General features: G+C 47.8%; 3 protein-coding genes across 3 annotated transcripts; 1 reads left to right on the plus strand and 2 right to left on the minus strand.

Annotated features, from left to right (window-relative positions):
- The first annotated feature begins 1,227 nt into the window (after positions 1 to 1,227).
- On the plus strand, positions 1,228 to 2,432 carry LOC118511144. Its single transcript, XM_036053873.1, has 2 exons — positions 1,228 to 1,351; positions 1,726 to 2,432. Exons 1-2 carry the CDS (start codon positions 1,335 to 1,337, stop codon positions 2,099 to 2,101), a joined length of 393 nt encoding a protein of 130 aa, XP_035909766.1. The 5' UTR covers positions 1,228 to 1,334; the 3' UTR covers positions 2,102 to 2,432.
- A 14,647-nt stretch (positions 2,433 to 17,079) lies between these two features.
- Positions 17,080 to 18,224, minus strand: LOC118509969 (rho GTPase-activating protein conundrum-like). The gene is made up of 4 exons (XM_036051348.1): positions 17,886 to 18,224; positions 17,636 to 17,813; positions 17,371 to 17,554; positions 17,080 to 17,299 (listed from the first exon to the last, which is right to left on the minus strand). The coding sequence occupies exons 1-4, from the start codon at positions 18,222 to 18,224 to the stop codon at positions 17,140 to 17,142; spliced, it is 861 nt and encodes a 286-aa protein (XP_035907241.1). The 3' UTR covers positions 17,080 to 17,139.
- Positions 18,225 to 23,533: 5,309 nt separating this feature from the next.
- On the minus strand, positions 23,534 to 24,931 carry LOC118509970 (rho GTPase-activating protein conundrum-like). The gene is made up of 4 exons (XM_036051349.1): positions 24,287 to 24,931; positions 24,030 to 24,207; positions 23,765 to 23,948; positions 23,534 to 23,693 (listed from the first exon to the last, which is right to left on the minus strand). Exons 1-4 carry the CDS (start codon positions 24,914 to 24,916, stop codon positions 23,534 to 23,536), a joined length of 1,152 nt encoding a protein of 383 aa, XP_035907242.1. The 5' UTR covers positions 24,917 to 24,931.
- Positions 24,932 to 25,344: the final 413 nt, after the last annotated feature.

Consider the following 25,344-nt stretch of genomic DNA (forward strand, 5'->3'; position numbering starts at 1 on the left):
GGGATGTACGGGACGTATTTGGAGTCAGGTTCGACAGCACGACCGATGAGACGGTTTTGACGGCAGTAGACCAGTGGCCTGGCCAGCGATCGGAAACGGCCCGCGAACCTTGCCAAATCGACATTGACCAGTTATCGGAGGATGAACAGAAGCGGCTGCAACCGCTTCTGTGGCTCGAGCTGGAATCCCTCTTCGACAAGCATCGCGTATCCCCGGTCAGACAGAAACCGTTTAAGCCAACGCGCAAGGAGAAAGGCAACGGTGTCTTTGGTGTGTCGCTGAATACACTTATTCACCGCGACCAGCAGGTATTCACCGGAAAGGATACGACCGTGACCTTGGTACCGCTAGTGCTGCAGGTCATACTGTCCGAGCTGGCAGTGCGCGGTGCTAGGGAGGAAGGCATTTTGCGAGTATCGGGAAACAAACAGAGGGTAGGTTTGGTCGTGATGGTGTGATGGTGGCGCTACGGAGATCAGTCTCATCCCATTGTTCGACTCCCTTTTCCATCCAGATCGACGCCCTGTACAATGAGATCGAGCACAATTTCTACCGCAAACCGGAAAAGATCGATCCGCTGATTAAGGAAGCGGGTGTGCATGATCTCAGCTCGCTATTGAAGCGTTGGCTAAGGGACTTGTCGCAGCCACTCTTGACCAACGATCTGGTGCACCTTTTCCTTCAAACGAACGGTAAGTTGCGGGCGGATTTTAGTAGTAGGGAAAGCTTAACGAGTGAGCTGACTGACGAGTTTTCTATTACTTTCCCTTTAGTTTTACCTCCACACGATCAGTGTAAAGCGCTGACGGTGCTTTGCCAACTACTGCCGCACGAAAATCGCAACACACTGCGCGCGCTGTTGCATTTCTTCCGACGCGTAGTGGAGCAGCAACACCTGAACCGAATGTCCCAACATAACGTGGCAACGATCATTGCGCCCTCGTTCTTCCCACCAACGTAAGCGCCGATAGTCTGTCATCTTCACCCTTCACGGATTCAAATTACAACTCCCATGCTTTGATTTGCAGATTTGTGCATCCACCAGACCACAAGGACGATATGGGAGCGCAAACACAGATGGTTGCCCAGTGTTGTCAGCTCACCAACGTGCTCCTAGGCATGGCCGACAGCTTATGGGTCGTACCACAGCGTCTAATCGAGCAGGGCAAGATTGTCATCGCCATGTGAACGGGCCTTTTGAAGTAACTGTGTAAGCTACCATTTTGACTGACCATTTTGATCGAGACTGTGTTCCAAATTTGCTATTTGCTGCTGATGATTGTCGCTCAACAAAGATGACCAAATATTAATAAATTATAATAAAACTTATTGCAATGCGTGTAGCGTGTTTATGCTTGCTTCAGCCTGGCCATTTACATCTAAACGTAGAACTAGGATTAGTAAAAAATAGGAAGAAATAGGATTGTAAATAATTGTGGGTTTCTGGAGGCCCTGAGCAGGATATATAGCTCGAATTTCTGGTGTTTTTCGCGAGTTTGATCGACCCATCGTTCACCGTTTTCTGTGTCGTACCACATTTGGTTTGGATTTTCGTGCACCGTACAGCTGTTTTTGCCGCATCACGCATTACACTGCAGGTCACCCACTCACACACACACACACACACACACACACACACACATACGATTGCACAATGCCCGTACCGCCCGTTGTTTTGGCGTCCCGTCGGACAATTTTGTTGGCGTCCCTTACGCGGTACGTGAAATTTTTGGATGTTTTCATTCACGCACGGGATCAAGTAGAGGTGGAGGTTCGTTTAAGGAAATTCGAAACATTATGCAAGGACCTAGAGAGTGTTGGACAAGAGTTGGAGGATTCCGCTTCCACGGTGGAAGAAACAACGCAGAATGCTTCATTACGAGAGAATTTCGAGGACAGATTGATTCATGTCCAATCTCAACTGCAGGCAAAGCTTGCTCCTACCGCGCACCCGAGCACTGGATCGAACCCACTTAAGGGCATCAAGCTGCCCACCATCGCGCTGCCCGAATTCACAGGCGACTATATGCAATGGTTGACGTTCCGCGACACATTTGAGTGCTTGATTCATAACAACGGCGATCTACCAGCGATACAATAGTTCCATTATTTGCGCGTCGCAGTGAAAGAAGAAGCGGCTCAGGTGATAGAATCAATCACCATAAGCGCAGCTAATTATGCGTTAGCCTGGAACACTTTGGCGGAGCGATACTATAATGAGTATTTGCTGAAAAAACGCCATTTGCAGGCAATGTTTGCCATTCCGGCTGCTCAAAAGGAGAGCGTTACAACACTGCACCATCTTGTGGATGAATTTGAGAGGCACAAAAAAATATTGCAACACTTAGGAGAAGAAACGGACTCTTGGGGCAGTATACCTGAGCACCTACTATGCACTAAATTGCCAATTATAACATTGAAGAGCACGCATCTCACAACACAGATCCTAGTTACGACAGTTTGATTACATTCCTGCACCGTCGTATGCGTGTATTGGAGACGTTGTTAGTAAACAACCATCATACGTCACAGGGTCACGAACTGAGTCACTCACGGCGAATAACCTTTCCGCGTCAAGCTAGTTTTGGTACTTGCAAGCTAGGTTTGGCCAAATTGCATTTTATGCAATTCCTCGCATTCATTGCTAAAATGCCCACGATTTGAAGGAATGGAGCCTAAGGATCGCTATCGTTTCGCGATGACCGCGCGTTTATGCATAAATTGCTTACGCGAGAATCATATGGCTCGTGATTGTCCGTCGCACTACAAATGCCGGTATTGCAATTTGGCACACCACACAAAACTGTACTTCGCGCCGAATAGCCCTAGTTACACCGCTCCGCCACATCCCACACACAACACCGCTAACGATCACACGGCCACCGATAACACACAACGCACATTTGCAGCAGCAGCACTACAGCAAGCACCCGAGCAGGTATTGCTCCAAACTGCTTTGGTGAATATTATTGATAATTTCCCTGTAGGGAGGAATCCCTACAACAATCGTCAACCTTTACTTCATCCGCGATCACACCTAAATTCCTGGAAGCAGCTAAACTCGCATTATGCAATTATGGCGCAACAAGAGGAGTTTTCATCGGAGATCCGGCTGCTGAAAAAAGGGGAAACTGTAGGGCGGCGCTCACCTCTGCGGCGCTTGAATCCATTCCTCGATGAAGAAGGAATAATGCGAATGGGTGGCCGATTGAAGCTTGCACAGCTTCCCTACCAGTTCAAACACCCTATCCTACTTCCCAAGAAACATCCGTTTGCTCGTCTCATCGCATACCACTTTCATGAAAAGCTGATGCATGGCAGGGGAAGACTATTACTTTCCCCGATTCGAGAAGAATATTGGCCGCTCGAAGGACGGAGATTAGTGAAATGTGTAGTCCGTAATTGTTTTCGTTGCATACGACAGGATCCCGCCCTAGTGCAACAACAAACCGGCCAACTTCCGTGTCAACGCATCACTCCGAGCCGGCCATTTTTTGTTACTGGAGTGGATTACGCCGGCCCATTTTATCTTAAGCCGACGTACAAGAGAGCTGCCCCTGCCAAATGTTATTTGTGTGTGTTCGTTTGTTTTGCAGCCAAGACGGTTCACCTGGAGCTGGTCAGCGATCTCACCACTGCAGGTGGTCGCTTGGCCGCTTTACACCGCTTCACAGCCCGGCGCGGGCTACCGTCGGATATACACTCCGACAACGGGATAAATTTTGAAGGTGCGTCACACGAGCTAAAAGAATTATTTGAGTTATTTCAGAGTGAGCAACAGCAAAACATCATCGCAACCAACTGCTCTGACATGGGGATTACCTGGCATTTTACTCCACCTAAGGCTCCACATTTCGGTGGATTGTGGGAGGCTGCGGTGAAGACAGCCAAACGACATCTCTACCGGCATCTGGGCAGCTAGAGGCTGTCTTACGAAGCTTACAGCACCGTTCTTCAGCAGATAGAAGCGGCGATGAACTCGCGTCCTTTGCTGCCGATGACGGATGACCCGCACGATTTGGCCGCGCTTACTCCTGCGCACTTCCTGATCGTTACTTCCATGTACGCCATCCCCGTTCCCGACTACACGCGCCTGAAGACCTACACTTTGGATGAACTACAAACCTGGCAATTACTCGTGCAACGTTTCTGGAAGCATTGTACCACTGAGTATCTGCAGGAAATGCAGAAGGACAACAAGGATGCGGTTCGGTGCGAAATCGTTCCCGGCAGACTGGCCATCCTTGTGGACGACTCCCTCCCCATCACCCGCTGGCCACTGACGCCCATCGTTGATGTACACCCTGGAGAGGATCAGCTTACTCGTATAGTGAAGCGGAAAACGGCAAAGGGAGTCAAGCGTCCTGTTACGAAAATTTGCGTTTTACCTGTTGCGAATCCGTCCTGTTAGTACCGCGTGTTAGTTATTTTGTTATAACATTCTGTCATGGGGGGAGTATGTTTACGCTTAGACGTCAAATCTACTTCACGAAAGCTAGTTTCGTCAAGTTTATGATGCATGAAATATTTCAAGGATACAGTGAGTAGGGATTAGTGTCGCTCGCGTGGGGGACAATCATAAGAAAGTTTATAAATAGGGCAGAAAACATAATTATAACTCTCTTCGAATTTGGAATCTGAATACGACGTTTGATAGCTATTGCAACACACATCGATCCGCAACTCCGCGAATTCTTCAGATACCTTTACTGTGGCATCATTCCAATTGGCAGCTTCCAATTCACTCAAATGAAGCTCGTAATCCTGTGTCTCTAAGAATAGCGTCTCCTCGGTATAGGAAGGTGTTGATTCGTTTAAAAATTCTACATCTAAAAGTATGCAAAAGTTATCTTTTAGCTTAAACTATTTCCAACACTGAAATCGAACTAAACTACTCTAAAATGAATTACAAATTCCGAATCTATCATTTCCCTCCACAGACCTCACAACACAAGCCAATTGAAAACCCTGATTGTTGATGTCGCGAATCTTAGTAGTCACTGAGCGTATCATAGAACCCACTGAGAAATGCACATTTCTGGGATATTGGTTCCCGTCATTGCCGTCATTGCCATGTGAACGGGCCTATGTCCTACCATTTTGACTGACCATTTTGATCGAAACTGTGTTGCTTAATAAATTTGTTCCAAATTTGCTATTTGCTGCTCATGATTGTCGCTGAACAAAGATGACCAAATATTTTTTTTTTATTCATAAAGAACGGCCTGGCCGTATTGCTATGACCAGGACTAACAAAGATGACCAAATATTAATAAATTATAATAAAACTTAATGCAATGCGTGTAGCGTGTTTATGCTTGCTTCAGCCTGGCCATTTACATCTAAACGTAGAACTAGGATTAGTAAAAAATAGGAAGAAATAGGATTGTAAATAATTGTGGGCTTCTAGAGGCCGTGAGCATTCGAGTTCTTCATCTTCACGCACTTGTTTTCTAGTAACGTAGGTACTCGTTCACAATCGGTTCCTTTTCGGCCCCGGCTTATTAGATCAATCATGAATGCTCATCATAAGCGCATCGATCGTCTTCAATTATTATTATTATTATTATTATTATTATTATTGTTTATTTTAAACTGGTTGCCTCGAGGGCTTTCCATTAGCGTCTGATACAATAAAATAAAAAATAACCGTACAACTAAAATGTCATGCACGGAACGAAACACATTAGGACAAGGAAGACAATACAAGAGAACGGAATGAAGCAAAAGACATGCTATGCTTTGGAAACTGTGTAGGGCTCAAGGTATGTAGATATAGAAGGTAGAGTTGTTTAGAGCAATTTGACATTTCTCGACCTGACATAACAATTCCGGGGTGATCGAGGGGAAGGGTATTGAGAAGAGTGAGAGCAGCATCGGAGGAGGCGCCGGTGGTGGTATCGCTTGCGATTTTTTGACGAAAAATGCAACCAAATATCGTGAATCTTCTGTGGGACAACTCTTAATATGCAAAGATGACCCATAAATTAGCGAAATTGCTCAAGGGACTGAGAATCGAGGCTGTTTGTTCATGTTGGTAGCCCCATACCATATGTTTTTGTAAACAAACTCTGACATAACTCGACTAAAATGTCGCCCTGTCAAATCGATAAAAATTCACCTTCTAAATACATACACCTTGGTAGGGCTCCCAACGATCTGTCAGTTTGAAAGTAAAGAAGAATGATCGGAAAAAGGGAGGTCGCGCCTTCCCGACGAGAATCAGCAGGATCAGTCAAGAACCTAAGTTGAAACGAAGTGTACTAATTTTTTTGAATTCCGCAAGTTAAATATTTCTAAAAAATTCAACCTCGTTTCAACATTTCAAAAAATTACTACCTACAACCAAAAGTGAGCGACGTCATCGCGAAAAAGCACCCTTAGTGACACCAGCCTTAAACGTTTAGTTTAACACTCGTTCGTGTAGCGGCAAACGAAGTAAGTTGCGCGCGCGTGTATAAAGGAAAACAAAAAATCAGTGGAACGAGAAAATCGACCAGCTAGAAACGTGTCGTATGCGAAGGATGGAGGACTCGAAGACCGGAGGCACGGAGACGGAACGTGAAGACGTTCTCATCGAGCCGTGCCATATATCGTCCACGCCAGGAACATTGCGCGAAGCTGCCACGCCGTCCGAAGGAAGCACTCCGAGGAGCACCATTCCCAAAATAAGTGATGCTGCGTCTCGTGAACGAGTGCGGAATAAGGCGGTGAGTTCCCTGATAAACGTGTCACATCACGGTGCGAATCAAGACCGCGAGGGGGCTTGCGAATCGCGTAGGCGTCGAATGCTGCAGCTCGAACGAGAGATACAAACACTGATGGAGGCCAAAGACGAAAATGGCGCTACGACCGTCACGCAGTATCCGAAATGCAATACGGGGGAGACGCGCTACCCGGAGTTCGCAGAGTGGGTGAGAGGGTTTGAGGACTCCATGCGTTTCATCGATTCGACAAGAACTACGCGAACTCAAATCACCGGGATCAGAGGATGTGAGAATTACTGCTAGTTTAGATTACGAAATATTAAATGAATTTAAATTTTCGAACTAAGACAACAGAACACACATAGATAATGTAAACACACACTGCTTGACGCTACACGAATCGACAACCAGGAAAATAAAGATGAATTTTCACTTTACAACGAATTTTACCGCGAAAATTTCACCAGTTTCGCGAATATTTCTCACATTTTTGGTCCTTCGAACCGGATCGTGGTAAAGGGAAGTGTAAGCTCTTCATCATCCTGCTATCAAGGGTGAATTTCGGTACTGTTGGGAATGTTGTTGCTACGGGAACAACAGGGGACGTAAAACGTCCCCGTTGGTGAACCGGCCACGCGAAGGTATGGCCGATTCGGAAAAGAAGTCGCGCACCTTACTTCGGGCGTTGAATCGACGGATGCAACGAACCTCGCACAGTGGCTTCATTCCCGGATTACCGGGCGATCTTCCAAAAGTGGACCTGATGGGAGGGGCGATCGCGATTCTTCCAATTCCTCCGACGGAGCAGTAGGTACTAATAGAGCACCGGCCCGAATTCTGTAGGGAGGACGAGGTCGAATCTTCCGCTGACCAACGCCTGGACACTGGCTTCTCTCCTAGCTTCCGACGAAGTGGTAGACACCGCTGAGGTGTCGGATCCGGTCTTCGGAGGGGAGCAAGGGGAGATATCCGGAGGGTTCTCACAATAACTATTCCTAGTAATTTCCGTCGGAGTGGTAGACACCGCTGAGGGGTCGAATCCGTTCTCCGGAGGGAAGGATTATTTCGGATCTCGTGCCTGGAAAGAACCCTGAAACTCTTACGGAGTGTTCGGTTCGCCGGTTAAGAATTGTGTCCTCTTTATTGAATAAGTTGATTCCTTATATAAAAATTTTGGGGTACCTAAGAACGAGACGAAAGATCATTCTTTCTTGTTTAACTATTTCCTTTCCAGCTTGTGTTTACGTATCTTTTATGCTAACGCAGCATTATGCTAAAGTTTAACTCTCTATCGTGGTCGCAAACCACCAGTTCAAATCCATGAAATAATGTTTGTTCATTGATCGGGAAAACTTGCGTTTCACATAATGTAAACGTTCATCGCGCTGGACGCACTTGCCGTTTGTCACATGCTGTAATGTAAACGTTAATCGCGCTGAACGCGTATGTTGAGGCGCGCATTGTTCTGTAAAATTTTTCGATGCTCTAGCACCGCGCTAAAGGCGTTGTGTACAACACACTGTATCGTAAACATTGGTCGCGCGCTGCTTATGCTTTATCCGCGCTGATTTGCTGCCTAAGCTGAAATCTTCTCGGTGCGTGGGACATTCTATCGAAAGAATTGTTCCTGTCATGCAACATGTTTAATCAAGATTTGGTTTGATTATGCCCAAGGTTACCTTCCTCTGTCCCTAGCGCTGTCGCGTTCGCAACACTAGCTTAAGATGGAAATGAAACTACATTTCTATGCGATTGAAACAGTGGCCGTGCAGTGCGCTATTTATTGTCCTTTTGATTTAAATGAGTAATGGTCTAAAGTAATGGTCCATGGCTCCTTGGCCACCTCGTTCTTTTCGTTCTGGTTGGTCGTTGTCTATTTGTTTGCCGAGCGCTTGCGTCGTACCGTGGTCCGAAATACAGCCGGATCTAGCACATTGTACGGGGGCTGCACTCGTTGGTATACCGGCGCCCTCCTCGGTCTTGGCATTTCGTCCTTGTGCAGTAGCAAATGTGGAGCCAGCACCAGAAATAGCTGTTCAGCCCACCCTGGCAGGCCACAGCTGGCAAAGGCTAATTGCCAACATGGTAGCCCGAGATGCACGATGCACATGCGTAAGTATGTGGTGAAGGAGTCCGCCAACAGAGTCCACCTTAACGATCCCATTTCCAACAGATAAATTTCCGGACGGGTTGTACCATGCGTCTTGTACACCAGAAAAACGAACCCCATGTCCCCTATGCAATCGAGCTCGAACATAGTTCCCCCCGGTCCGTCCAGGTCGAGGTTCCGGATGTGCGTCAGTTTCGGTATGTACAGGTGGCCTACACGTAATTTTTCGCGCTTCGAATAGTTGTAAGTCCAGCTCGATTGAAACCCATCGGTCGACATGTAGAAACGCTTCATATCGTCTGGCATAAGTACTCCGTTCTTGTTTTCCCAAGCCGTTAGGTCTGCCGTTTTGCATGGTCCATGGTCATCGATCGTCACATTGCTCACTCGCGGAAGCTTGTTCAGCGTCTTCTTCAGTCCAATCGTCAGGTGCTGCAGGAACGTATCATCAGGACGGTTTCCGATCTCCATTTTCGACAAAATACGGAACGGGGAGAGGCGCAGTGGAAAAAGCGTGTCTGTTGCACACTTCAGCTTGATAAATAATGATTTCAACGCATGCCTGACTTTTACTTATTAATTATTCCAATGGAAGGAATGGTTTCCAATGTGTGCTGAGATGTGTTACAATTCAAACTGTAATTGCCTAATGTCGTCGTCTAGTAGGCGAACAGAGATTTGCCTGCCGAGTTTCTCATGTGCAATTTGAGACAGAAAGTCATAACAACATCAACACAAAACACACGCTCCGCTCCATTCAGTTACCGAATGCACGAAAGAAAGCTCGTGCGAGTGAGTACATCCTGCCAGCCTCGCGACAACGCGCTGTACATGGCGTTCCACAGTGTTGGCAGAGTAGTTCCGCAACGAACAGCATCAACCGTTGCCTCTTCCACTCGTCCGGGAAGTGGCCGGAATTAATATAGCGCTGGAACGTTCTCCTGAAGACACCGGGAAAGGCCGTCATCGCTGTAATGAAAGCCACGTTCGGGATGTTGTCGTCACCAGGGGCACGCTGTGGGTTGAGCGATTGGGCAATGCTCAACAGCTCCTCTTCGGTTACTGGTTCCCGCTCCGTGTCCCGCTGACCGGTCAATCCTTCAAATGTTGGCCACTCCATAGGCGGCCGGTCCGGAAAGCGTTCCCCGACGGTTTGGCGAAGCTTGCTGGGGTCCCATTGCTGCAGCGGTTCAGGAAGCTTGTCTGCACAGGCCTTTTTACTGCACTTGACCGCTTGGTCAAACGCTGCCCTTGCTGCAGTATAGGCCGGCCGCCTCTCGTCGCGTTGCTCCTCCGTTCGGGCTCTCCTCAGCCTTCTCCGCATCCCGATGTACGTCTGGCGTAACTGGGCAATCTCGTCGGTCCACCAGTACACCGGTCGTCGTGCCCCTCTGACTGCCGGCAATCGCGGCATTGTTGCGTCGCAGGCAGTCGTCATCGCCTGCGTCAGCTCATCCGCCATCAGGGTTCGATCATGGATGTCTAACCACTCCATCATCACGACGAACAGCTCCTTGTTGAAGTATCGAGAAGCCCACCTGATCTCCGTTGCCTGTTGCTCTCCATGCCCAGTGCTTGTCTGCGCCGCCGCCGTCGTTCTTCCAACCGTAAACATGTTCGTGTTGTAGTCGCTCGGATTTTCGTCGCACTCGATTCCCTGCATGCAGCTGGTTCCTTGCGGTAGATATAAAGCTGTGCTCCGATTACAATACTAACAAAACTTCTTCGCTTCTCGCACAAGCCTGGAGATCGGATGATGAGCTGTCGCGTTAAGGTTTAAGATTGCAAGTGAAGTTTGCTGACAAATATAAGGGTCCTTTTATGCTAACTATGTTAATTGTATTGGTGAAGTGTGTTAGTGAGATCCTACGTGGGAGGCTGTACCTGTTTAGGTACGCGTCGCGTTCGTCCTAACTAAACTACGCTTGTCTAAGCTTCGATTTATTTGGACATGCTGGGTACTGTAAATGTTTTTCTTATCTTGTACCGGGCTCGTTAATTGTGCCTCCTAACTCCTTAGCTGCATGTTTATTGGACGCGTGGGTATGAAATGATATTTTAGGACACACCCGACGTTTAATGCAGGCGAGCATTTTCGCCTTGAGGACGCGTTTATTTAGGCCAACGACGACGGTTCCAGACGATAAGTGACATTGTTCTTTTTTATTAAACTATGTCGTTGCCTATGGACATGCATAGGCAATGAAACAACCAATGTTAATTTATATGTTAACTACAGTACATCTGTTTATTATATTGATCCACACGATCCGCACATTAAGGCCGTCACCAGCTAAGAGAAAGCGCGATTCTTCTTTCGATCCTTCGATCCCCCCCGAAAATCTTCGTATCGTTCTCTTTGTAGTTTGTCGTGGCTTTCTTCTCGTCTCCGCTGTCGTTAGACGCCGTTCAAACTCGCCGCCGGACAAATAGCCGCCGTACAACTCCCCGCCGCTCGAAATCATTGCAGCCCAGCCAAGGTCGCTACAATAGTAAGGATAGCTAATTCGTGCGTGGCTATGTTTGTGTTCGTGGTGCACTTGTTTAGCTTGAGAAAGACAGAGAGAGAGAGAGAGAGAGAGAGAGAGAGAGAGAGAGAGATTCAACCAGTTGCGGTCGACCGATAGTGTTTCTGTTTTATATTTTCCTTCTTCTGCATTTGACCAAGTTGTGCAGAAAGCGAGCGTTTGTAAAACAGAAAGCTACCAGCACCAGTGAAGGCACCGAAGTACACGTTGCACAAACAACCACATCACTCCCATTGGCATTCCATTTCCCACCGCCGTCGTTGTTAGTCCTGCCTGGCGGTAATTGTGCACACATCGCGCGTATTCAACACTGCCTTAGAAAACGATCGGCCTTATAAACCTGACCGCGCTCGGTCGGTGTTATCTCATGCAGCGAGCAGCATTTGTAGCAGCAGTACGCGTTGTTCAAGCCATCATTCCCATTGGCACTCCTGTTCCCATCGCCGTCGATTTTAGTCTAGCCTGGGGGTAGTTGTGAAAAAAACACCAATGTTCAACACTGCCCTATAAACCGATCGGCCATACAAACCTGACCGCGTTGATCGGGTTTATCTCATGCAGCGAACAATACTAGCATTTCTGAGCGCTGTACAAGCCATCATTCCCACTGGCGCACCTTTTCCCATCATCGCGAAACGCCGGCGTCGTTGTTAGTTTTGCCTTACAGTAGTGCTCCAAACACGCGCGTATTCAATCACGCGTTATAAACGATCCGCTTTCATACTGGCCAATGCTATCTTTCCAGCACTGTGTATTGCTCAGGTGCCCATTTGCTGCTACGGGTAAAACACAGTCAAGGAACCCGCTTCTGGGTGGTGGTTGGTGCAGTTTGTGAATCATTTCTATTCGATCCTTCGATACATTCGTAAACTGTGTACAATTAACAGACCAAACCATGTGCGTTGCATTGCTCACGGGCAAAGCTGGTCTCTGGAAAAAAGGAATGGGAATGGGAATGGGAATGGGAATGGGAATGGGAAGAAAAGAAAGCTAGCTTAAGATGGAAATGAAACTACATTTCTATGCGATTGAAACAGTGGCCGTGCAGTGCGCTATTTATTGTCCTTTTGATTTAAATGAGTAATGGTCTAAAGTAATGGTCCATGGCTCCTTGGCCACCTCGTTCTTTTCGTTCTGGTTGGTCGTTGTCTATTTGTTTGCCGAGCGCTTGCGTCGTACCGTGGTCCGAAATACAGCCGGATCTAGCACATTGTACGGGGGCTGCACTCGTTGGTATACCGGCGCCCTCCTCGGTCTTGGCATTTCGTCCTTGTGCAGTAGCAAATGTGGAGCCAGCACCAGAAATAGCTGTTCAGCCCACCCTGGCAGGCCACAGCTGGCAAAGGCTAATTGCCAACATGGTAGCCCGAGATGCACGATGCACATGCGTAAGTATGTGGTGAAGGAGTCCGCCAACAGAGTCCACCTTAACGATCCCATTTCCAACAGATAAATTTCCGGACGGGTTGTACCATGCGTCTTGTACACCAGAAAAACGAACCCCATGTCCCCTATGCAATCGAGCTCGAACATAGTTCCCCCCGGTCCGTCCAGGTCGAGGTTCCGGATGTGCGTCAGTTTCGGTATGTACAGGTGGCCTACACGTAATTTTTCGCGCTTCGAATAGTTGTAAGTCCAGCTCGATTGAAACCCATCGGTCGACATGTAGAAACGCTTCATATCGTCTGGCATAAGTACTCCGTTCTTGTTTTCACAAGCCGTTAGGTCTGCCGTTTTGCATGGTCCATGGTCATCGATCGTCACATTGCTCACTCGCGGAAGCTTGTTCAGCGTCTTCTTCAGTCCAATCGTCAGGTGCTGCAGGAACGTATCATCAGGACGGTTTCCGATCTCCATTTTCGACAAAATACGGAACGGGGAGAGGCGCAGTGGAAAAAGCGTGTCTGTTGCACACTTCAGCTTGATAAATAATGATTTCAAAGCATGCCTGACTTTTACTTATTAATTATTCCAATGGAAGGAATGGTTTCGAATGTGTGCCGAGATGTGTTACAATTCAAACTGTAATTGTCTAATGTCGTCGTCTAGTAGGCGAACAGAGATTTGCCTGCCGAGTTTCTCATGTGCAATTTGAGACAGAAAGTCATAACAACATCAACACAAAACACACGCTCCGCTCCATTCAGTTACCGAATGCACGAAAGAAAGCTCGTGCGAGTGAGTACATCCTGCCAGCCTCGCGACAACGCGCTGTACATGGCGTTCCACAGTGTTGGCCCCGAAAAACGAACCCTGCGGTGCTCATTCGTCGCGTAGTGAAGTGTGCGTTTGGCAGAGTAGTTCCGCAACGAACAGCATCAACCGTTGCCTCTTCCACTCGTCCGGGAAGTGGCCGGAATTAATATAGTGCTGGAACGTTCTCCTGAAGACACTGGGAAAGGCCGTCATCGCTGTAATGAAAGCCACGTTCGGGATGTTGTCGTCACCAGGGGCACGCTGTGGGTTGAGCGATTGGGCAATGCTCAACAGCTCCTCTTCGGTTACTGGATCCCGCTCCGTGTCCCGCTGACCGGTCAATCCTTCAAATGTTGGCCGCTCCATAGGCGGCCGGTCCGGAAAGCGTTCCCCGACGGTTTGGCGAAGCTTGCTGGGGTCCCATTGCTGCAGCGGTTCAGAAAGCTTGTCTGCACAGGCCTTTTTACTGCACTTGACCGCTTGGTCAAACGCTGCCCTTGCTGCAGTATAGGCCGGCCGCCTCTCGTCGCGTTGCTCCTCCGTTCGGGCTCTCCTCAGCCTTCTCCGCATCCCGATGTACGTCTGGCGTAACTGGGCGCCAAAACTGCCAGGAACGCAAGACGTACATCAGACTGATCTCCAGTCTGCCGGGAACGATTTCGCACCGAACCGCAACCTTATTGTCCTTCCGCATTTCCTGCAGATACTCAGTAGTTCAATGCTTCCAGAAACGTTGCACGAGTAATTGCCAGGTTTGTAGTTCATCCAAAGTGTAGTTCGTCAGGCGCGTGTAGACGGGAACGGGGATGGCGTACATGGAAGTACCGATCAGGAAGTGCGCAGGAGTAAGCGCGGCCAAATCGTTCGGGTCATCCGTCATCGGCAGCAAAGGACGCGAGTTCATCGCCGCTTCTATCTGCTGAAGAACGGTGCTGTAACCTTCGTAAGACAGCCTCTAGCTGCCCAGATGCCGGTAGAGATGTCGTTTGGCTGTCTTTACCGCAGCCTCCCACAATCCACCGAAATGTGGAGCCTTAGGTGGAGTAAAGTGACCGGTAATCCCCATGTCAGAGCAGTTGGTTGCGATGATGTTTTGCTGTTGCTCACTCTGAAATAACTCAAATAATTCTTTTAGCTCGTGTGACGCACCTTCAAAATTTATCCCGTTGTCGGAGTGCATATCCGACGGAAGCCCGCGCCGGGCTGTGAAGCAGTGTAAAGCGGCCAAGAACCCTGCAGTGGTGAGATCGCTGACCAGCTCCAGGTGAACCGCCTTGGTTGCAAAACAAACGAACAAAAACAAATAACACTTGGCAGCGGCAGCTCTCTTGTACGTCGGCTTAAGACAAAATGGGCCGGCGTAATCCACTCCAGTAACAGAAAACGGCCGGCTCGGAGTGATGCGTTGATACGGAAGTTGGCCGGTTTGTTGTTGCACTAGGGCGGGATCCTGTCGTATGCAACGAAAACAATTACGGACTACACATTTCACTGATCTCCGTCCTTCGAACGGCCAATATTCTTCTCAAATCTGGGAAAGTAATAGTCTTCGCCCGCCATGCATCAGCTTTTCATGAAAGTGGTATGCGATGAGACGAGCAAACGGATGTTTCTTGGGAAGTAGGATAGGGTGTTTGAACTGGTAGGGAAGCTGTGCAAGCTTCAATCGGCTACCCACTCGCATTATTCCTTCTTCATCGAGGAATGGATTCAAGCGCCGCCCTACAGTTTCCCCTTTTTTCAGCAGCCGGATCTCCGATGAAAACTCCTCTTGTTGCGCCAGCTTGCATAATGCGAGTTTAGCTGCTTCCAGGAATGTAGGTGTGATCGCGGATGAAGTAACTGGTGACGATTGTTGTAGGGATTCCTCCAATGATGCCATACAGACGATTGAATACGAAGTGGTAGGATGGGTTTTAGATGACACATTCTGATCAGCTGTAGTACCGGTCATTACCCAACCGAAAGCACTATTAATCATGACGGGTTGATGAGGTGCGGAACGAGACTGAGTTGCATTCTCAAATAATGCATGGTAATGACGAGCGCCGAGAATGATGTCAACGGGAGCAGATTTATCGGACATCGGATCTGCTAAATTGATGCCAGGCGGTATCTTCCAGTTCTTGGTACAAATATCGCGCGCTGAAAGATTCGCTATCAAATTGTCGACTCGCGCGCGCAGGCTGAGCAATTCCAAAATTATCAATAATATTCACCACAGCAGTTTGGAGCAATACCTGCTCGGGTGCTTGCTGTAGTGCTGCTGCTGCAAATGTGCGTTGTGTGTTATCGGTGGCCGTGTGATCGTTAGCGGTGTTGTGTGTGGGATGTGGCGGAGCGGTGTAACTAGGGCTATTCGGTGCGAAGTGCAGTTTTGTGTGGTGTGCCAAATTGCAATACCGGCATTTGTAGTGCGACGGACAATCACGAGCCATATGATTCTCGCGTAAGCAATTTATGCATAAACGCGCGGTCATCGCGAAACGATAGCGATCCTTAGGCTCCATTCCTTCAAATCGTGGGCATTTTAGCAATGAATGCGAGGAATTGCATAAAATGCAATTTGGCCAAACCTAGCTTGCAAGTACCAAAACTAGCTTGACGCGGAAAGGTTATTCGCCGTGAGTGACTCAGTTCGTGACCCTGTGACGTATGATGGTTGTTTACTAACAACGTCTCCAATACACGCATACGACGGTGCAGGAATGTAATCAAACTGTCGTAACTAGGATCTGTGTTGTGAGATGCGTGCTCTTCCCAATCGCGTAATGTTGTAATTGGCAATTTAGTGCATAGTAGGTGCTCAAGTATACTGCCCCAAGAGTCCGTTTCTTCTCCTAAGTGTTGCAATATCTTTTTGTGCCTCTCAAATTCATCCACAAGATGGTGCAGTGTTGTAACGCTCTCCTTTTGAGCAGCCGGAATGGCAAACATTGCCTGCAAATGGCGTTTTTTTCAGCAAATACTCATTAGAGTATCGCTCCGCCAAAGTGTTCCAGGCTAACGCATAATTAGCTGCGCTTATGGTGATTGATTCTATCACCTGAGCCGCTTCTTCTTTCACTGCGGCGCGCAAATAATGGAACTTTTGTATCGCTGGTAGATCGCCGTTGTTATGAATCAAGCACTCAAATGTGTCGCGGAACGTCAACCATTGCATATAGTCGCCTGTGAATTCGGGCAGCTTGATGCCCTTAAGTGGGTTCGATCCAGTGCTCGGGTGCGCGGTAGGAGCTAGCTTTGCCTGCAGTTGAGATTGGACATGAATCAATCTGTCCTCGAAATTCTCTCGTAATGAAGCATTCTGCGTTGTTTCTTCCAGCGTGGAAGCGGAATCCTCCAACCCTTGTCCAACACTCTCTAGGTCCTTGCATAATGTTTCGAATTTCCTTAAACGAACCTCCACCTCTACTTGATCCCGTGCGTGAACGAAAACATCCAAAAATAAACATGCTACACGCATTGCAATAAGTTTTATTATAATTTATTAATATTTGGTCATCTTTGTTGAGCGACAATCATCAGCAGCAAATAGCAAATTTGGAACACAGTCTCGATCAAAATGGTCAGTCAAAATGGTAGCACATAGGCCCGATCACATGGCAATGACAATCTTGCCCTGCTCGATTAGACGCTGTGGTACGACCCATAAGCTGTCGGCCATGCCTAGGAGCACGTTGGTGAGCTGACAACACTTGGCAGCCATCTGTGTTTGCGCTCCCATATCGTCCTTGTGGTCTGGTGGATGCACAAATCTGCAAATCAAAGCATGGGAGTTGTAATTTGAATCCGTGAAGGATGAAGATGACAGACTATCGGCGCTTACGTTGGTGGGAAGAACGAGGGCGCAATGATCGTTGCCACGTTCTGTTGGGACATTCGGTTCAGGTGTTGCTGCTCCACTACTCGACGGAAGAAATGCAACAGCGCGCGCAGTGTGTTGCGATTTTCGTGCGGCAGTAGTTGGCAAAGCACCGTCAGCGCTTTACACTGATCGTGTGGAGGTAAAACTAAAGGGAAAGTAATAGAAAACTCGTCAGTCAGCTCACTCGTTAAGCTTTCCCTACTACTAAAATCCGCCTGCAACTTACCGTTCGTTTGAAAGAAAAGGTGCACCAGATCGTTGGTCAAGAGTGGCTGCGACAAGTCCCTTAGCCAACGCTTCAATAGCGAGCTGAGATCATGCACACCCGCTTCCTTGATCAGCGGATCGATCTTTTCCGGTTTGCGGTAGAAATTGTGCTCGATCTCATCGTACAGGGCGTCGATCTGGATGGAAAAGGGAGTCGAACAATGGAATGAGACTGATCTCCGTAGCGCCACCATCACGACCAAACCTACCCTCTGTTTGTTTCCCGATACTCGCAAAATGCCTTCCTCCCTAGCACCGCGCACTGCCAGCTCGGACAGTATGACCTGCAGCACTAGCGGTACCAAGGTCAAGGTCTTATCCTTTCCGGTGAATACCTTCTGGTCGCGGTGAATAAGTGTATTCAGCGACACACCAAAGACACCGTTGCCTTTCTCCTTGCGCGTTGGCTTAAACGGCTTCTGTCTGACCGGGGATACGCGATCCTTGTCGAAGAGGGATTCCAGCTCGAGCCACAGAAGCGGTTGCAGCCGCTTCCATTCATCCTCCGATAACTGGTCAATGTCGATTTGGCAAGTTTCGCGGGCCATTTCTACGGGTTTCGCGGGATGGTCTACTGCCGTCAAAACCGTCTCATCGGTCGTGCTGTCGAACCTGACTCCAAATACGTCCCGTACATCCCGTTTGTTTGTCGGTCGGTTGCGCGTGCAGTAGAGCGCCACGCGCTGTATTCGTGATCGTTTTCTGTTCTGTCGCGGAGCTAGGTTTGTCGCTGACTGCTCGCGAGCCTGTCGTATGGAAAGGGAACGATACAGAAATCGAGTAAGAGATACAGAAAACTTCATCGGAGGTCTTGTCAACAAGATAACCTTAAGCATCTTTCGCAAATATGTGAGGCTTTCATCCGTGATGGGTGAATAGCTCACACAAAACCCATCATCGTCCGCTTTGTACGCTTTCAAAGAGAAAGTCTATCAAAAAAAAATAGAATTAATCCGATATGTTGAACGAACGACAACGGCTCACAACAAGGGTGAATCGGTTATGGGATGTTTACCCTTTTCGATTGTCTTCCTAGCAAGCACAAAAGAGCTTTTATCGCCATCGTGCCGTAAAACGTCTGAACTGGATCACGATTGAAAAATGATTAACCTCGTAACCATCGCATGCATTAACATCAATGACTACTCGAACCAATATCCCAGAAATGTGCATTTCTCAGTGGGTACTATGATACGCTCAGTGGGTACTATGATACGCTCAGTGACTACTAAGATTCGCGACATCAACAATCAGGGTTTTCAATTTGCTTGTGTTGTTAGGTCTGTGGAGGGAAATGATAGATTCGGAATTTGTAATTCATTTTAGAGTAGTTTAGTTCGATTTCAGTGTTGGAAATAGTTTAAGCTAAAAGATAACTTTTACATACTTTTGGATGTGGAATTTTTAAACGAATCAACACCTTCCTATACCGAGGAGACGCTATTCTTAGAGACACAGGATTACGAGCTTCATTTGAGTGAATTGGAAGAAGAAGCAGACGAAGAAGAAAATGCCGACGAAGACAATGATGGAGAGGATCTGGACGATAAAGACAATCCCGACATTGGTCAGATGAACGGTGAAGAAAAGGGCGCATCAATCAATACGGCGGCTGTTAAGAATCCTAAATGCGAAAACGGATCTCAATTTGCCCACCAAAGATCCCACCACTTTATTGGGCACCCTTCGTAACCGTGCAACGATGTCTAATATTGGAGAAGGAAAATGTTGGTACCACTGAATTAGTCATGCTTTAACGAAGGAGCTACAGTAAGTAAATTAATGCATGACGCGATAAACTGTTCATTTGTACGTTGTAAGCAAATCATAACCATTTTTTCTTGCAGAAAATATACAAACGTACCAGATCATCTTCATTACGACATTAATATAGACGGCCTCCCTCTGCAGAAAAGGTCAAAAACGCATATTGTTGAAGATAGTAGGAGATCCATTTTTGCCTGTACTAATCGTCGGAATCTATTGCGATGAATCGAAGCCGTAAAGCAATGAGCCGTTCCGGCGTCCGTTGGTTGAGAAGATAAATTCTTTGCAAACAACGGGTCTGCAGTTGAATGATGCCACAGTAAAGGTATCTGAAGAATTCGCGGAGTTGCGGATCGATGTGTGTTGCAATAGCTATCAAACGTCGTATTCAGATTCCAAATTCGAAGAGAGTTATAATTATGTTTTCTGCCCTATTTATAAACTTTCTTATGATTGTCCCCCACGCGAGCGACACTAATCCCTACTCACTGTATCCTTGAAATATTTCATGCATCATAAACTTGACGAAACTAGCTTTCGTGAAGTAGATTTGACGTCTAAGCGTAAACATACTCCCCCCATGACAGAATGTTATAACAAAATAACTAACACGCGGTACGAACAGGACGGTTTCGCAACAGGTAAAACGCAAATTTTCGTAACAGGACGATTGACTAATCCCTTTGCCCTTTTCAGCTTCACTACACGAGTAAGCTGATCCTCTCCAGGGTGTACATCAACGATGGGCGTCAGTGGCCAGCGGGTGATGGGGAGGGAGTCGTCCACGAGGATGGCCAGTCTGCCGGGAACGATTTCGCACCGAACCGCAATCTTATTGTCCTTCTGCATTTCCTGCAGATACTAAGTGGTACAATGCTTCCAGAAACGTTGCACGAGTAATTGCCAGGTTTGTAGTTCATCCAAAGTGTAGGTCTTCAGGCGCGTGTAGTCGGAAACGGGGATGGCGTACATAGAAGTACCGATCAGGAAGTGCGCAGGAGTAAGCGCGGCCAAATCGTTTGGGTCATCCGTCATCGGCAGCAAAGGACGCGAGTTCATCGCCGCTTCTATCTGCTGAAGAACGGTGCTGTAACCTTCGTAAGACAGCCTCTAGCTGCCCAGATGCCGGTAGTGATGTCGTTTGGCTGTCTTCACCGCAGCCTCCCACAATCCACCGAAATGTGGAGCCTTAGGTGGAGTAAAGTGACCGGTAATCCCCATGTCAGAGCAGTTAGTTGCGTTGATGTTTTGCTGTTGCTCACTCTGAAATAACTCGAATAATTCTTTTAGCTCGTGTGACGCACCTTCAAAATTTATCCCGTTGTCGGAGTGCATATCCGACGGTAGCCCGCGCCGGGCTGTGAAGCGGTGTAAAGCGGCCAAGAACCCTGTAGTGGTGAGATCGCTGACCAGCTCCAGGTGAACCGTCTTGGCTGCAAAACAAACGAACACACACAAATAACATTTGGCAGGGGCAGCTCTCTTGTACGTCGGCTTAAGATAAAATGGGCCGGCGTAATCCACTCCAGTAACAAAAAACGGCCGGCTCGGAGTGATGCGTTGATACGGAAGTTGGCCGGTTTGTTGTTGCACTAGGGTGGGATCCTGTCGTATGCAACGAAAACAATTACGGACTACACATTTCACTAATCTCCGTCCGTCGAGCGGCCAATATTCTTCTCGAATCTGGGAAAGTAATAGTCTTCCCCCGCCATGCATCAGCTTTTCATGAAAGTGGTATGCGATGAGACGAGCAAACGGATGTTTCTTGGGAAGTAGGATAGGGTGTTTGAACTGGTAGGGAAGCTGTGCAAGCTTCAATCGGCCTCTCACTCGCATTATTCCTTCTTCATCGAGGAATGGATTCAAGCGCCGCCCTACAGTTTCCCCTTTTTTCAGCAGCCGGATCTCCGATGAAAACTCCTCTTGTTGCGCCAGCTTGCATAATGCGAGTTTAGCTGCTTCCAGGAATGTAGGTGTGATCGCGGATGAAGTAACTGGTGACGATTGTTGTAGGGATTCCTCCAATGATGCCATACAGACGATTGAATACGAAGTGGTAGAATGGGTTTTAGATGACACAACCGAAAGCACTATTAATGATGACGGGTTGATGAGGTGCGGGACGAAGCTGAGTTGCATTCTCAAATAATGCATGGTAATGACGAGCGCCGAGAATGATGTCAACGGGAGCAGATTTGTCGGACATCGGATCTGCTAAATTGATACCAGGCAGTATCTTCCAGTTCTTGGTACAAATATCGCGCGCTGGAAGATTCGCTATCAAATTGTCGACTCGCGCGCGCAGGATGAGCAATTCCGAAATTATCAATAATATTCACCAAAGCAGTTTGGAGCAATACCTGCTCGGGTGCTTGCTGTAGTGCTGCTGCTGCAAATGTGCGTTGTGTGTTATCGGTGGCCGTGTGATCGTTAGCGGTGTTGTGTGTGGGATGTGGCGGAGCGGTGTAACTAGGGCTATTCGGTGCGAAGTGCAGTTTTGTGTGGTGTGCCAAATTGCAATACCGGCATTTGTAGTGCGACGGACAATCACGAGCCATATGATTCTCGCGTAAGCAATTTATGCATAAACGCGCGGTCATCGCGAAACGATAGCGATCCTTAGGCTCCATTCCTTCAAATCGTGGGCATTTTAGCAATGAATGCGAGGAATTGCATAAAATGCAATTTGGCCAAACCTAGCTTGCAAGTACCAAAACTAGCTTGACGCGGAAAGGTTATTCGCCGTGAGTGACTCAGTTCGTGACCCTGTGATGTATGATGGTTGTTTACTAACAACGTCTCCAATACACGCATACGACGGTGCAGGAATGTAATCAAATTTTCGTAACTAGGATCTGTGTTGTGAGATGCGTGCTCTTCCCAATCGCGTAATGTTGTAATTGGCAATTTAGTGCATAGTAGGTGCTCAAGTATACTGCTCCAAGAGTCCGTTTCTTCTCCTAAGTGTCGCAATATCTTTTTGTGCCTCTCAAATTCATCCACAAGATGGTGCAGTGTTGTAACGCTCTCCTTTTGAGCAGCCGGAATGGCAAACATTGCCTGCAAATGGCGTTTTTTCAGCAAATACTCATTAGAGTATCGCTCCGCCAAAGTGTTCCAGGCTAACGCATAATTAGCTGCGCTTATGGTGATTGATTCCATCACCTGAGCCGCTTCCTCTTTCACTGCGACGCGCAAATAATGGAACTTTTGTATCGCTGGTAGATCGCCGTTGTTATGAATCAAGCACTCAAATGTGTCGCGGAACGTCAACCATTGCATATAGTCGGCTGTGAATTCGGGCAGCGCGATGGTGGGCAGCTTGATGCCCTTAAGTGCAGTTGAGATTGGACATGAATCAATCTGTCCTCGAAATTCTCTCGTAATGAAGCATTCTGCGTTGTTTCTTCTAGCGTGGAAGCGGAATCCTCCAACCCTTGTCCAACACCCTCTAGGTCCTTGCATAATGTTTCGAATTTCCTTAAACGAACCTCCACCTCTACTTGATCCCGTGCGTGAATGAAAACATCCAAAAATTTCACGTACCGCGTAAGGGACGCCAACAAAATTGTCCGACGGGACGCCAAAACAACGGGCGGTACGGGCATTGTGCAATCGTATGTGTGTGTGTGTGTGTGTGTGTGTGTGTGTGTGTGTGTGTGTGTGTGTGAGTGGGTGACCTGCAGTGTAATGCGTGATGCGGCAAAAACAGCGTACGGTGCACGAAAATCCAAACCAAATGTGGTACGACACAGAAAACGGTGAACGATGGGTCGATCAAACTCGCGAAAAACACCAGAAATTCGAGCTATATATCTTGCTCACGGCCTCCAGAAACCCACAATTATTTACAATCCTATTTCTTCCTATTTTTTACTAATCCTAGTTCTACGATTAGATGTAAATGGCCAGGCTGAAGCAAGCATAAACACGCTACACGCATTGTATTAAGTTTTATTGTAATTTATTAATATTTGGTCATCTTTGTTGAGCGACAATCATCAGCAGCAAATAGCAAATTTGGAACACAGTCTCGATCAAAATGGTCAGTCAAAATGGTAGCACACAGTTACTTCAAACGGCCCGTTCACATGGCGATGACAATCTTGCCCTGCTCGATTAGACGCTGTGGTACGACCCATAAGCTGTCGGCCATGCCTAGGAGCACGTTGGTGAGCTGACAACACTTGTCAGCCATCTGTGTTTGCGCTCCCATATCGTCCTTGTGGTCTGGTGGATGCACAAATCTGCAAATCAAAGCATGGAAGTTGTAATTTGAATCCGTGAAGGGTGAAGATGACAGACTATCGGCGCTTACGTTGGTGGGAAGAACGAGGGCGCAATGATCGTTGCCACGTTCTGTTGGGACATTCGGTTCAGGTGTTGCTGCTTTACTACTCGTCGGAAGAAATGCAACAGCGCGCGCAGTGTGTTGCGATTTTCGTGCGGCAGTAGTTGGCAAAGCACCGTCAGCGCTTTACACTGATCGTGTGGAGGTAAAACTAAAGGGAAAGTAATAGAAAACTCGTCAGTCAGCTCACTCGTTAAGCTTTCCCTACTACTAAAATCCGCCCGCAACTTACCGTTCGTTTGAAAGAAAAGGTGCACCAGATCGTTGGTCAAGAGTGGCTGCGACAAGTCCCTTAGCCAACGCTTCAATAGCGAGCTGAGATCATGCACACCCGCTTCCTTGATCAGCGGATCGATCTTTTCCGGTTTGCGGTAGAAATTGTGCTCGATCTCATTGTACAGGGCGTCGATCTGGATGGAAAAGGGAGTCGAACAATGGAATGAGACTGATCTCCGTAGCGCCACCATTCACCATCATGACCAAACCTACCCTCTGTTTGTTTCCCGATACTCGCAAAATGCCTTCCTCCCTAGCACCGCGCACTGCCAGCTCGGACAGTATGACCTGCAGCACTAGCGGTACCAAGGTCACGGTCGTATCCTTTCCGGTGAATACCTGCTGGTCGCGGTGAATAAGTGTATTCAGCGACACACCAAAGACACCGTTGCCTTTCTCCTTGCGCGTTGGCTTAAACGGTTTCTGTCTGACCGGGGATACGCGATGCTTGTCGAAGAGGGATTTCAGCTCGAGCCACAGAAGCGGTTGCAGCCGCTTCTGTTCATCCTCCGATAACTGGTCAATGTCGATTTGGCAAGGTTCGCGGGCCGTTTCCGATCGCTGGCCAGGCCACTGGTCTACTGCCGTCAAAACCGTCTCATCGGTCGTGCTGTCGAACCTGACTCCAAATACGTCCCGTACATCCCGTTTGTTTGTCGGTCGGTTGCGCGTGCAGTAGAGCGCCACGCGCTGTATTCGTGATCGTTTTCTGGCCTGTCGCGGAGCTAGGTTTGTCGCTGACTGCTCGCGAGCCTGTCGTATGGAAAGGGAACGATACAGATATCGAGTAAGAGATACAGAAAACTTCATCGGAGGTCTTGTCAACAAGGTAACCTTAAGCATCTTTTGCAAATATGTGAGGCTTTCATCCGTGATGGGTGAATAGCTCACACAAAACCCATCATCGTCCGCTTTGTACGCTTTCAAAGAGAAAGTCTATAAAAAAATAGAATTAATCCGATATGTTGAACGAACGACAACGGCTCACAACAATGGTGGATCGGTTAAGGGATGTTTACCCTTTTCGATTGTCTTCCTAGCAAGCACAAAAGAGCTTTTATCGCCATCGTGCCGTAAAACGTCTGAACTGGATCACGATTGAAAAATGATTAACCTCGTAACCATCGCATGCATTAACATCAATGACTACTCGAACCAATATCCCAGAAATGTACATTTCTCAGTGGGTACTATGATACGCTCAGTGACTACTAAGATTCGCGACATCAACAATCAGGGTTTTCAATTTGCTTGTGTTGTTAGGTCTGTGG

Source organism: Anopheles stephensi, chromosome 3 (genome assembly GCF_013141755.1).
Source record: "Anopheles stephensi strain Indian chromosome 3, UCI_ANSTEP_V1.0, whole genome shotgun sequence".
Taxonomy (NCBI): Eukaryota; Metazoa; Arthropoda; class Insecta; order Diptera; family Culicidae; genus Anopheles; species Anopheles stephensi.

Bases quoted from the DNA above. Each gene is read 5' to 3' on its own strand.
- LOC118509970 (XM_036051349.1), bottom strand. From the start codon at position 24,916: ATGCTTAAGGTTACCTTGTTGACAAGACCTCCGATGAAGTTTTCTGTA. The intron at 23,949-24,029 runs GTAAGTTGCGGG...CTTTCCCTTTAG, and splicing joins CCTTTTCTTTCAAACGAACG to TTTTACCTCCACACGATCAG. The intron at 23,694-23,764 runs GTAAGCGCCGAT...TTTGATTTGCAG, and splicing joins CCCTCGTTCTTCCCACCAAC to ATTTGTGCATCCACCAGACC.
- LOC118509969 (XM_036051348.1), bottom strand. From the start codon at position 18,224: ATGGCCCGCGAAACTTGCCAAATCGACATTGACCAGTTATCGGAGGAT. The intron at 17,814-17,885 runs GTAGGTTTGGTC...TTTTCCATCCAG, and splicing joins TATCGGGAAACAAACAGAGG to ATCGACGCCCTGTACGATGA. The intron at 17,555-17,635 runs GTAAGTTGCAGG...CTTTCCCTTTAG, and splicing joins CCTTTTCTTTCAAACGAACG to TTTTACCTCCACACGATCAG.